The sequence below is a fragment of the Scleropages formosus genome, chromosome 9 (genome assembly GCF_900964775.1).
Source record: "Scleropages formosus chromosome 9, fSclFor1.1, whole genome shotgun sequence".
In the NCBI taxonomy this organism is placed as follows: Eukaryota; Metazoa; Chordata; class Actinopteri; order Osteoglossiformes; family Osteoglossidae; genus Scleropages; species Scleropages formosus.
In genome coordinates this window covers 15,690,570-15,703,911 of record NC_041814.1, presented here as the reverse complement: position 1 = coordinate 15,703,911, position 13,342 = coordinate 15,690,570, and the positions used below count along the sequence as shown (strand labels likewise).

Here is a 13,342-nt window from a genome sequence, read left to right as displayed (position 1 = left end):
CATATAGGCACTGCAAATATTGAACGCGCACTGGAAAAAAATGTAGATCGAAACAAGGGAAGCCCAGCGAAGTCTTGTGGGAGAAAATAAGTTAAAGCACATGAAGGGGGATTATCTATGATAAGTGTTAATCCACCATCTGAGGAAGACGTGTCACACACCTGAAAAAGGCGGGTGCCACTCTTGAGAGGTCAGATAAAAAGATGTTGAAATCATGTGGGCCTAAGCCTCTTAGGCCCTTGTGAGGAGGAGATAATGGAGGTTTTATGATGCAAGATGTTTGATGTGGAGAGCGAGGAAGGCAGCCCCCGGTACTGCCCCATTCTCCACGCTGCTGGTGGGCATCCTGTCCGAGGCACATCTGAGGCCTGTTGGGAAAGCAGCTTGTCTCGGAAGGCCTGCTGTCAGGCTCTGTGCCTCCTGTGCCTGCTCCACGCCGCTGTAGCGTAAGGAAAAACGCAGATGCGCAATAAAGTCACACCCACATGAAAGGACTCAATAGTTTATGAGAAATCAGCCTGGGCTTGGATCCTGACTGCTGCGCCACTGGGGATGCTGAGTGGCAGATCCATCTACTTCTACAGATGAAACACTCCACAGGCTCAGCTCACACTGAGGTGCAGAGGCAGAAAGAAAAGAGAGACCGGGGCTCGAACCCCGCTCATTAGCCAGACCCACACTGCGGTTAAAAATGAGATTAACATCTGAACTCCACTTGGCATGCCTTATGGAGGGGTCTTTTGAACCAATTATCAGTGCAACATTACAGGAAAATTAAACATACCTTCTCTCTCCTCTCTTTTGGCTGGCTCTGCGGACCCCATTCTGGTAGCCATACTAATAAATCACGTTTCACTCTCATGCATTGCAAAGGCATTAGGGGCCTGGGACCCCAGCAAAGGAGAATGCATTAATTCTCCACTGCAAGGCCTGAAACCTGGCACTCTGTGGGCAATGCAGTTTCATTTCCTCTACGGCTGAAATCAATGCCCTTTGCAGAAAGATACTGCCAACTCTGAAGGTTGCAAGAACTAAACATGAACTGGCTGTAACTCCAGGCATTGATAATAAAAAAAAAAATGCTGCCAGGGATGATAAACACTGAGACGGAAATGAAATTAACTGTTTTGACAGAAGCAAGAAAAGTTTGCTAGACAGCTAAACCCAGTTTTTCCCTCAGCATGCCGTGGATTTCTATACACCTCTAAGAGATCCAACACATCCCATCGAACACATTCGCATGAGGCGCAGCTCGCAGGGTTCCCATCTGTCGAGGACGAGTAAAGCGTTTCTCCACACGAGCAGAGTTCTGTTACAGTCCTTTGCATACAAGACAGACTGTCAGACTGCATTCAGCAGAGACCTGTACATATTCATGCTGAGACCAAGGCCACTTCACAGATACGGGGCATCGGCAATGCACTGAAAGACGGAATAGATGGCGAGTCACCTTGAGCACTTTCACAGGTTCCGGTGTCAAAGCCTAGTAGCCGTTTAAGCTAATGCATTATTCCATGTGGTCACCTCTTTCATCACTTTTATGTGTTAAGTCTAGACCAGATGGCTTGTGCCTCTCTGAAATCTAGACATACGTTCTAGGACAGTTGCTGTTCTAAGAATGGCAAATTCAGACACACAGGACGCTGTCCAAGTGGCACAGCGAGAGTGACAACATACAACTAAGGTCTGAAAATACCGAGTCTCAGCCAGTTGGCTAAAGATTACACAGCACTGTGGAAGTACTTTTTTTCCCCCAAAGTTCCATAGCTGGTGTGATGGAGAGGCAATTTTCCTTCAGTGTGGACACAGAGGAGAGGCGGTATCAGCCTTGGACAGCACTGTGTGAGAGAGGGCAAGAACCACCAGGGGTTCGACCGCCCCCTGACAAACACCGCTCGGGTCAAGATGCCAACCGCCGATGTTCGTCAGCATGGTTGTATTACGTGTTATAATTCAAGGGTGAAGAGGTAAAGCTAAAAGGTCAAGGCTTCTCTTAGCAAGACACAGGGGGTAACAATCGAACAAAAGAACGGGCTCAACGAAGTCTTCTTAAAGTTCGCTTTTTGATTTGGCAGGCATCTCTCTAGGCATCACAGTCCCTACCGAAGCCGACACCACGACTAAAAAATGGATGGTGATTATCTAATTCAAGAAGGCATAAAAATATAATATAAGAAAAAGGTTAAAGGGTTGCCAATGAGAGGTTAACTCCAAATGTACATTCTGATGATTTAAGGTTTAATTAAAAAGTAAATATGCATCCATATTTTGTTTAAACTCTTTGAGCACTAACTAAATTTCCTGTTTATTTGTGCAGGCCATGCTGTTGTCATCATTACACCTTGTTGAAATATGTCCCCGGACATCTGATCTGGGAAACTTCCTCTACCCATAGCTATACACAGGACCGCAGTGATGTTCTACAGTAGCTCTCCATTGCATGGAAGCTACCTGAGTCACACAAAAACCATCACCTCAAAACAGCTGCTTGAAAAACTAAGGCTTGTCAATATTCTAAATTTGCTATGTACCAGTAGCTGATGTCGGCTCACTAAACCTCCAGGCTTAAATTAAACCTCTTTAAAGAGAAGTAATCTTCAAAGAGCAAAGAATCCATGGCCTTGAAACAACCGGATTAACGCTCCTATAGCTACTCATAGTAATTACCGAAAAATGAAGAACAAGGAAGTAAAACATGCTCTTGTATGCTAAACAAACAATGGCAGACAGGTGGGGTGTTCCCAAACAGCTTACTGTCAAAGCCAATTTAAGACTAGACAAATCCAGCCGCACATCTCGGACCGGAAGGAGAGAGACGCACATCCCACACAGATAACCGCGACGTTCGGCTTTATTCACAAACAACCCAGCAGGGCCAGAAACAGACACTCTGCTAAAAGTCACTCACCTCCATGGTCGATGTCATGAGGAAACACCTCACGTTATTTGGAACACATCATTAGGTGGCCATAAAATCTGATTTCCTGTAACTGAAACGAGCTTACATTGCAATGAGGCTTTTTAGCCTATCAATTTTGCCATTTGAGAGCGCTAATTCATCTCACCAGCTGCTGAAATTTGTACTATAACAGACACCTACTGTACATTCAGACAATGAGTATATGAAAGAAAGATGTTTTGGAATTTACATTTACCTTATGGTTTTATCCAAAGCGACTTACAATGTAAATCTACCTACATTTACTTACTCATTTACAGTATACAGCTGGGAAATTTTACTGAATAAAATTTTAGGGCACGTACCTTGCTCAAGGGTGCTACCACTAAAGGTGGGATTCAAACCTGCAAACTGGGTCTAAAGGCAGCAGTTCTAATCACTGTGTCAACTTTGTGATGATGAGCGATTTTTCTATTCTTTTTATAATAGGTTTTAAAGTGATTAAAAGTCAGTAGTGAACTATTTATCCAGTCTTCATTATGTTTTGCATCCATAAGTTTCAGCACAGTCATGCAACACTATTTTTTTTGAATCCTAATGTAAAGTTTTAACACATTTCTTGATTTGCAGAGTGATGTGCTGTTACAACAGAATTATGACAAAACAAACAGAAAAGAATGCAATGTTTCTTCCTTTCACACTGAGCAAACAGGGGCAGATGCCAGGGTCGCCCTGCCAGTCAGCCAACAAACAGCAGCCTGCAGCAACGCACGAGCCAGCGGCAGAACAGAGGAAGAGCGCAGCACAGCAGGTCGCTCCCGGAGCACAAAGCAACACCGTAGGATGGTCTCGCTGAAAGCGCGAGGAGATATGAGGGCCACAGTGTGCCTGTCTGCGACTCGTTGGCCTCCGTTCCACCCAAACTCTATGCTTGGAGGCCGGTGATTTACCTCCGGCATCTCTATGCAGAGCCAGCATAAGAAATCACTTTAACTGACTCCAAATGAACAATTAATAGAGCATACTTTCTAAAACAGACTGCGAAGTAAATTATGAAGACACTGAGGTTTCTACATGAATAGACCCAGCCTTATACAGAAGAGAAAATGTAGGGAAAAAAACAGTGACTTGATATGTTACAAATATTTTAGTTTTAAATCAGATATAAATGTTAAACCCATGTGTTTATTAGCTCTCGGAGAGTTTTTTACATTTTACAAAGGCCTAACTGTGGCCAGTAAATGAGCCGCCAGTCTTTAGGCAACAGGGCTACTTAAATCCACACAGCAGTGCAAACACACACCAAAGATTTACTCTGACACATTAACTGCAGAATTAAAATAACCATTATTCATTGCGACTCCTATTAAATCAAGTGAAATGTTTTTAAAATCCTTTCGCACATTCAGCAGAGCTTCATTTTTTTGAAAATTAAAGTGTACCAAGTGAAATTTGTAACCCATACTGCAACTGTGCCGATTCTCGAAAGGAAAAGAAAAATTTGACTTTAACACTGTTTAGCTAGAAATTCTGAACCGAAATGTTAGCGAAAATCTCTTCTGGAATTAAGCGCTTGCAGAGGCCTTACGTTCATGACAAAAGCAACGAGACTCATTCTGCAAAACGTCTCAGGATCCTGCTGCACATCAATGAATATGTCACGGCAGAGCAGAAATTTCCCGTGACAGAATTATGTACATGCAGAGGAGCAAAGTGCTCATTGGTGGTCTAATGTTACCTCATGCACAGGAGTGCACACATTATGACATTAAGAAATGGATGACAGATGAGAGATCCCACAGTGGCCATGTGCCGAGACTCCCGGCTTTTCCTCACTTGTATTTCACCGCTAGCTACGGCAGTAATATCCAAAGCCCTTTAAGGTGCTAATCTCTCCTCCCAGTTCTGGCACAAAGACCAACCTGAATAACAGAGCTTGCAGCCACAAAGCCCCAACACAGTTAATATGACAGCAATGTGAAGAATCTCAGAGCAACAGTAGCAAGAAAAAGGTATGCGTTTCTTATAAACTGTAATAATAATGTTACGCGCTGCTTTGTAATACAGACACATCCCAGTAATGACAGTCATTAGTCCCTCGCGTTGCTCGTTGCTACATTACATACCCAAATAGAAACCCACCAGGACGGAGCCTTGCAGCAGCACACAAAACCATGAGCAACATCAAAAATGGGAATCGCTAAGCTGACTCTCAGTGGACCAAAATGTGATCGATAAGCAATAGAGTCTGACAGAGTAGAAGCTTTAAACACATTCAGTCTTAATGATGGTAATATGTCTTATTTTCTCTTTTGTAATTCATGCTTTTCTTCACTGGGCAAAATTATTCATGCATTTTTCTGTTAACATTCACATCATCTACACAAAGAATTTTAATGAGTTTTATGATTCTGTTTTCAATGATATATGCATTACATTATATATTACTGTGTGCATACCTGTATACATAAAATATATGATGTGCCCAGATGATGGTCTTAAATTTAAAGAAGATTGAATTAGTTTTCACCTGGTTTATCCAGTATTTGGAAATGCACAAAAAAGTTTTAAATATGTCATTGTTTCTTCATGAGTAACTTTAGTATGAGTTCTGAAGTGAGTGAAAAAGCTCCAAAAACTTAAAGGGTTTTCAAGGTAAAGTGACACTGGTGTCAACAGCCTGCCCCACTGAAACATGTGTTGAAAAAGTCCAATCCATATAAATTATAAAATATCCACAGCTATTAAACTGAAAGCCTGTATCAATCTGGCATCATGTTTCCCTTCCTCTTTTTCCACAACTGAAAATATTTATTTGGATTTTTTTTTATGGGGTCATAAAATAATATTTGAACTATCTAATAAAAGATCTGTAACTGCACATTTTATGTTTTTTTCCCCTCTCTCGACATGAGATCCTTCGATCGTCAGAACCCAAGCCAGAAATCCTGCCTCCCGTCCGTCAGACTGCACACCCACGGGCCAGCCGACAATCTGCAACTAAAGAACCGCACAGCGCCGTACAGCTATACGTAATGGCACATCCCTGGGAAGGGGTTTCTGGACACCTGTTTTCCCCCATGGATTTTCTCCGTAGGAGCTATTTACAAGCTTTTGTGTGTCAAGCGGTAGTAGGCAAACGCTGTCTGTACAGTATAGAACAGTGATGGCTATGTAAAAGTTACTTAATGTTGTCATTAAAACTGTATTTGGGGGAAATGTAAACAATGTAGACAAGTTCAGCAGTTACAATGGAATGTGTTTTAGGACAAAGGTATGGGGAGTGTCACAAAGATTTGGACTTTTAGTGTTAGCACTGCTTGTCAAGTACTTAAGAGCTCATTTGCTGCTAGGTGAAGATTAACACAATGTGAAACAGTTAAGCTTTATTTACGTGAAATGGCAATCTGCTCGCTTACGTTTTTTTGTACACCTGATCTCGCAAGAAAAGGTCAGACGCGGTCCTTAAGTAGGGCAAAACGGACCACTCTGGGACACTAGGATGACAGCGAGCTTTTATTTGGCAGTAAAACGAGGTTAATAAATGACCCCTACAACTAAATACCTGCCACAAATTATTGATCAGTCATCACCACCACCACCACCATCATTTTAACTGTACAGAAAGTACAGCTGTAACCATGTTAAGATGACACAGAATCACTCTGCAATAAGTATGAGTGCTGGAATGCATTACAATACACAATATTTAACATATAGCAGGAGGAATAACTTTCCACTATAACATAAAAACTGTCTAAGCTTTGCATCAACATTTTGTTATTAACTTCAGAGATCAGAGTGCTTTCAAAAGGCTTCAGCTGGCACACAAGTCGTTACTATACTAATAGTTTTAATCACAGGTACACAATAACGCTATATTTATTTTCAGATGCTAGTTTTGTCATATATTACTAATCGTATTATTTAGAGTTGTGTCATTTAACGTGCTTTTCATTCGAGAAATGCCGGACTTGCGTTTATGCCTCAATCGTGCACTTGACTTGTTTACAGGGACTCGCGCGCGCGTCGCGCGACACCGTCTGTACTAGCGCGCCACCGACGGGCCCGCGCTGCGCACGAGGGCGAGGCGCCCGCCGCCGGGGCTCGCGCGCGCTGTCAGCCAGCTGCCCGAGTCTCCTTTCGGAAGAGCCTACAGATAAAAGGGCTTCCAGCCGAGAGGAGCGCAGCTCTGAGCGCCTCCATCACGACTCCTAAGAGCCCCCACTGTTGCGCTATAGTGCGGCAAATTAAAGGCCCGTTTTAAGTTGACTTTTATTGAAAAGCCCAGCGGCGGAAGAGCGAGCGGAGACGTCGTCCTCAGAACAGAATTCTTGTCCATTAAAAACTGCACACGAGACGGTACTTCTCACTCTCTGCTTGTAGGACACATACTGGCTATAAGGCGTAAATACGTTTACCTGTGCTGGAGTCTCGTTTATCTCTGCTGACGATAAAACACCTTTTTTGAAAAAAAAAAATTACGGAATCACGTTGAGTAAAAACTACAGAATTGACTTTAAGCAAGGGGTTGTTTCCCAAACTTGTTGTATAGGTCACTTCGACGAAATATTCGTTAGAGAATGCCGTACAGTCACTTGACACTTAATAAGCACACGGTGAGTGAAAGACGAGGCCGAAGAGAAGTTCGCCGTGCGGTACCGGTCTCGGGTAACGGTCCACAGACAGAGCGCGTTCCTTACCGGCGGCCGCGCGCATCCCGCCGACGACGCGCCCCAGGACGAGGATGTGCACCAGGCTCATGTGAGCGCTGAGGAGAGCTCCCGCTGCCCGTGTCCCGGACATTCCTCCCACATCCACCCGAGTCCACGCGTGGGCTGGCTACCAGTGGCTTACAGCGTCCGCCTCGCGACTGCGCGCGCGTCTCCTGCTTTTCTCCTTGCTGCGTTCGCCGCCGCGGAGATGCTGGAAGGAGGTCTGAGAAGTTCTCAGCTCTTCTCCGCCGCGCTCCTTGGCCGCTCTTCCAGAGCCCCTCACCGCAAGGCAAGGGTTAAAGGGCGCTCGAGCTCTCTACCGCCATCTGGTGGTCAACAGGAGCTGCGGCCGCTTCGCCTCAGTGACACAGCTTCGCGTTAGAAACGGCTTGGCTTGCTCTCTCTCACGCGGACTCGTCAGAAATATTTTTCCATATACGTTTTCGGGCGTATTACTTTGACCCTGGCTGCCAGGGGGCTTGCAGCGGCGACTTCCAGCGGTGTAATGATGAACAGCACAGAGTCCGGTGTGACGAAGCGGTGTTTACAGAGAGAGCGAAGCGCGGGAAGTGAGCGTGCTAACAAAAGCTGGAGAAAACCCATCTGGAAAAGCGCTTCTCTAACATCTCGGGACCCAACTTAAGTTAAAGTGCCTCCAGAAGCAGCCTGTGCCCTCTATCTATTAAATCATGCAAACCCCAGTTAAGTTTAGTGTAGCCACTAGGCTAAGTAAATAGTAACTTTCAGATAGGCTGAATCACTTGTTTTAATTAATCTCGATTAAATAAAGTGCTTCGTTAATGGCAACTTGTGGACGGAGATGCGTCTCTCAGGTGGGGGACGCGCCGTTGCTTCACTCTCCGCAGAAGAAAAGACCGGAACGCTGGAGCACGAGCTGCTGTTGTGAAGCGCGCGCGCGCGGGTGGGGGAGAAGGAAACATTGTTGCGCTGCTGCGCGTGTAACGGCTGTTACCGAGTCATCGCTGCGTTTCGCGGGAGGCAATGCCTGAAAAATAAAAGACTGCTGTATTAAGCCCGTAAAGGCGATCCAGTCATTATTATTACTTTTCACCATAATTGACTTATCATTTATTGGCAGTAGGTGGTGCAAATTGCTACCAAAACGCAATGTGCTAATGTAATGTCATTTCTGGCTTGCTCTGACTTTTTTGAAAATCCTGTTTACTGTACTTGGGCCACAAACTCATTTTTCCACATTGAAACTTGCATTTACTCACTTAGCTGACACTTTCCTCCAAGCAACTTACAATGTTAAGATTATAATTATTATCCCATTTATACAGCTGGGTAATTTTACTGGAGTATTTCAGGGTAAGTACCTTCCTCAAGGGTAGTGAAGCTGGGGATCAAACTGTGACTTTTAGATCCAAAGGCAGCAGCTCCAACCACTACGCAACCAGCTGTCCCAACTTCTTATGCTCATTGGCATAATAGGATGTATCATATGGGCACAAGTATCAGGTCACGGCAAACTGACACATTGTTAAAAAGAAGCAAGAAAGGGAAAATACAAAGATATGTAAGTAAATAGGAAACAAGTACTTAAGCAAATAAACACACACACACACACACACACACACACACACAATGTCTACAAACACTTGTCCCAAGCAGGGTCACGACAATCCGGAGCCTAACCCAGCAGCGCAGGGCACAAGGCTGGAGGGGGAGGGGACACACCCAGGATGGGATAACGGTCTGCGAGAAGGCATTCCAGACAGGACTGGAACCCCAGACCTGCTAAAGAGCAGGACCTGGCCAAACCCACTGCACCACTGTGCTCCCCTAGCAAATAATTAATCGTACAAATTCCTTTACATTATGGAATAACACATGATTGAGCTGTGAATATTAACAAGTAGAGGTTAAAATATTGCAGTACAGTACTTAAAAGTTAAACGTAGTTGTCCATATTTTGCCGTATCCATCCACATTTTACGTATATTACATACATAAATAGGCTTATTCATTGTAGGGTAAGTTACCATTTTAAATGTTCATCTGTGTATGAGCCTTTTTGGGATATAAATATACTTGTATACTTTTAGGTGCAGCGGGTTTGGCCGGGGCCCGCTGTGTGCCGGATCTGGAGCTCGAGTCCTGGTTGGGGTGCCTTGCGGTGGAGTGGCGCCCTCTCCGGGGTGTGTCCCCTGTGCCCTGTGCTGCTGGGTTAGGCTCTGGCTCACCGCGACCCTGCTCAGGACAAGCGGTTGTAGACATTGTGTATCTTTGTGTGTGTGTGGATATATACTGTATACACTTGGAGGCTGGAGGAGAAATGAAATGAGAATGGACAAAAGGTTGCTGGTTGTGCAGTGATCCAGACCTCCACAGTTGCACTGGAATGTATTGGCAGCTGAAGAACACTAAAAACACTGAAAACGGACAGCCCATGTTTACATAGCTCAGTCTGGAGGAGGGCTGAACCCTCGAGGTCATTTTTCAGTTTAGTAACAGACAATAAAATCGTAGGCAGAATCCTTTTTGAGTTCTTATTTTTCAACCTTAAAACATTCTGTTTGAAAATCTTGCAGGGGAAATGTAAGGTGTTGGACACTGCTGGTCACTGAGAAATGTTTCAAGTTTTTTTTTTTTTTTAAAATTATTATTACGTTTGGACCAAATCTGTAAAATGTTACCTTTTGGATGCTATAATCATCCACCCATGCATTTTCATTAACTGTTTCTCCACTCAGTTTGACACAGTGATGTGTGTCCTGCCTGAACGCAGGAGGAATGAGGTGGCGCTTCTCAGAGAAAACACAGGAGGAGCAGGCAGAGATGAACCTGCAACCTTGGAGCTCTGAAGCAGCAGTGCTACCAGCTTAGCTACTGTACTACTGTTCTTAAACTAATGTAGTTATTACAAGACCAAATAAAAAATAATATTTCTATTAAAACTTTTTCAACTGTTTCCCTTTCCAGCTTCGTTTTTTCGTGCTTATTACCACAAACCGCTTCTATCGTAACCGGCAGGACGAAGATGAGGCCAACAATGGTGGCAATTTACAAGCTTTCGGACCTACATCATGACTTATTCGTGTCCACTTATTCCACGTAGGACCAAAGACAGTTTAAGCTGCTGGCTTTTGATGCAATGATTGCTCTGACTCATGAAACTATTCTTTCACCTTTCATTACCTTAATTTGCGTCAACATCGTGGCACATGCCAAACCCAAGCCTTGATCAAAATCTCAGGCCAAAAAAGTTCCCCAAGAAGGCCTTTTCTGAGGTTTTTTTGTTCATGCATCAGTGGGGTGGTGCTACAAACATCAGCGTTTGCTACGGAATATGATGGATTGCATGTGAACTGAGTGCAAAATGACTAAGGCTTATGTAACCAAAAAAATCAAGAATTAATAACACAAATGCGAACATGAACAGTCAGTCATTAACCACAAGGTATAGTTAGCCTGAAAAGCATGAAACATGAAAACAGTAATGGCAGCAGTTAGTAACAACCTTTCCACCTAGTTTTCATTTTAAAAAATGCATTTCAGTATACTTCCACTGACAGGGTTATTAAATTACCAAATATTATATTTATTTAGCTGATGCTTTTCTTCAAAGCAGCTTACAACTTATTTACCTATTTATACAGTTGGGTAATTTTACTGGAACAATTTTAGGGTAAGTACCTTGTACAAGGGTACTACAGCCAGAGGTGAGATTGAACCTGTAATCTTTGATCCAAAGGCAGGAGCGCTAACCACTACGCTACCAGCTGTCCCTAAATATCATGAAACATTCAATTATTTAACTAAATCTATGAAATTTAAGTAAACAAGTAGGCATGTTGTAGCTTTGTAGCTCTTTGCACGATATGATAAATCTTTGAAAAAGCAAATATCTAAGCTGGTATATTAAATAGCTGATTTATTTTACAGTTTATAGATATAGTAACACCTTTCAAATAAAAAAAAAGCTATTTCAAAGTTTGCACCATGATGTTTTAATAATCTGTCCAACCAATATCTAATGTTTTTTGTGGTAGTCTTGTAATGTATTTGTCTCATAAAATTGAATAAAAGATTGAAATCCTGAGTGTCCACTGCCTGCAGTCTTTGCTTCTCCTCACATAAGAAAGCTGTGACCCACTACTGGAGACTTATCTTCTTTACTATCCTTCAAGACACTTCCCTGCACCCAGATCCTGGTCTACAATCTGCTGAAGTTTCACTTGGGCTGCTGTAATTCCCTCGTGTTGTGTCTTCCAGCCTCAGCAATGAAGGCTTTTCAACTGCTGCAATAGGCTGTAGGGTGAGTTGTTCACCTTGCCAAAGTTCTCCCATGGTGTTCATCCCAGTACCTACAAAGCACATGATCCATCTCTGCACCATAGCAAGAGTGTTACGATGCTCCATGTGTGACCGCTGACTCATCCCCCTCCTAAGGTGCCCACAGTTTAAAGCCCATAGCCCATAGGCGCTCCTGTCCCTCAGAACTGCTGAAACCCTTCCGGCATTCAAGTAGGGTTTCACAACTCATCATTTTCAGACCCATTTCCCTCATGAGCTTCTGAAACCTTTGCAAGATAACTTTTCGTTACCTGCTACTTTTTCTCTATCTGCATTACAAATCTATAATTAGCCACTGGAATATATTCATTATGACAACAGCTGTGCAGTATAAACAAGCTATGCTTCAATAATCGTGCGTAAGCATCCATGCTCTGTCTGTTGTGGGATGCGCCTTCGTTTAATCTCTTGTAAATTTAAAGAGAAAAGTGTCTGTCTAAAGATAAATGTAAATGCGTACGGTAAAGGCAAAGAAATAGTGAAGAGAATCATATAATTGCATTAGCACTTAATGAAGAAGGAGCTATTGTATTGCTAGAGTAACTGACTAAATACAAATTAACAATAAAGCAAAACCACAAGAACGGAGAATTGACTGATTGTCCTTAATGGCTTCCTTACATTTGTCGAAGTAATTTTTCATTTTTAATTCAAGAAACCTTGTAGTAGGAGCAAATTTCTGCAAATTTATATCAAATTCATCCAAAAGCTACCAAGGAAAAAGAGACCCGTTTAAGATTTAGATATTTATGATTAACCTATGATTTATGGTATTTACTTTGCATCCTGGTATGCTGTACTTAGTGTGTTTAATGTCTTGTGAAATTATTTCATCTAATATTAGACATTTGGAAAGTATTGCCAGAGAGCGGGTTGTGGAGCTGAGGTATTTCTAACATGTGGTTGTTTTTCTTCTGATGTCTATCTACCTCATTTCCTTAAAGTAAAATTCAATTATCCAAATTGCAACCATTCACTGAAAAAGACATCTAATATCAACACATTTATTGCTATTGATATATTGGGGACCCAAACTTTTCAGAATAAAATAAAAATTTTCCCATGGATCTTGTCTTGCGTAGCTGATGGTTTACGAAGGAAAATCAGATGAAAATCAGATCTTATAACTATAATGCATGCAAAATATTCATTTGGAAATGCCTTACACTGCATGTTTAGTTTACGTGAGAGGGCAATTCTGGTAGGTTTTCCATAAAAGAGGGTAAATGTTGTTTCCGCTGTGCCTGCGGTTTGGGTTCACAAACCGCGGTAGGACCCCAACCCAAGGAGCTAACAGGTGACTTCACGTTCTTCGCAGAGATCGCTATCAGCAGAGACCGAGGGGTGGAAAAGACCCGTTGCTGCTCAAATGAACGTGTCTCTGCAGAGGGTCTGGCAGCAGCAGTCT

General features: G+C 43.0%; 1 protein-coding gene across 2 annotated transcripts in view; it reads right to left on the bottom strand.

Moving 5' to 3' along the window:
• Positions 1–8,529, bottom strand: part of ror1 (receptor tyrosine kinase-like orphan receptor 1) — a 92,567-nt gene extending 84,038 nt beyond the window's left edge. The window contains exon 1 of one of the 2 annotated variants that reach the window (XM_029255169.1): positions 7,603–8,529. In XM_029255169.1, the coding sequence (XP_029111002.1) occupies positions 7,603–7,705 (103 nt within the window). In that variant the 5' untranslated portion in view covers positions 7,706–8,529. Of the gene's footprint in view, positions 1–7,320; positions 7,383–7,602 lie in introns of those variants that run through there. The other variant, XM_029255170.1, reaches the window with a different exon arrangement.
• Positions 8,530–13,342: the final 4,813 nt, after the last annotated feature.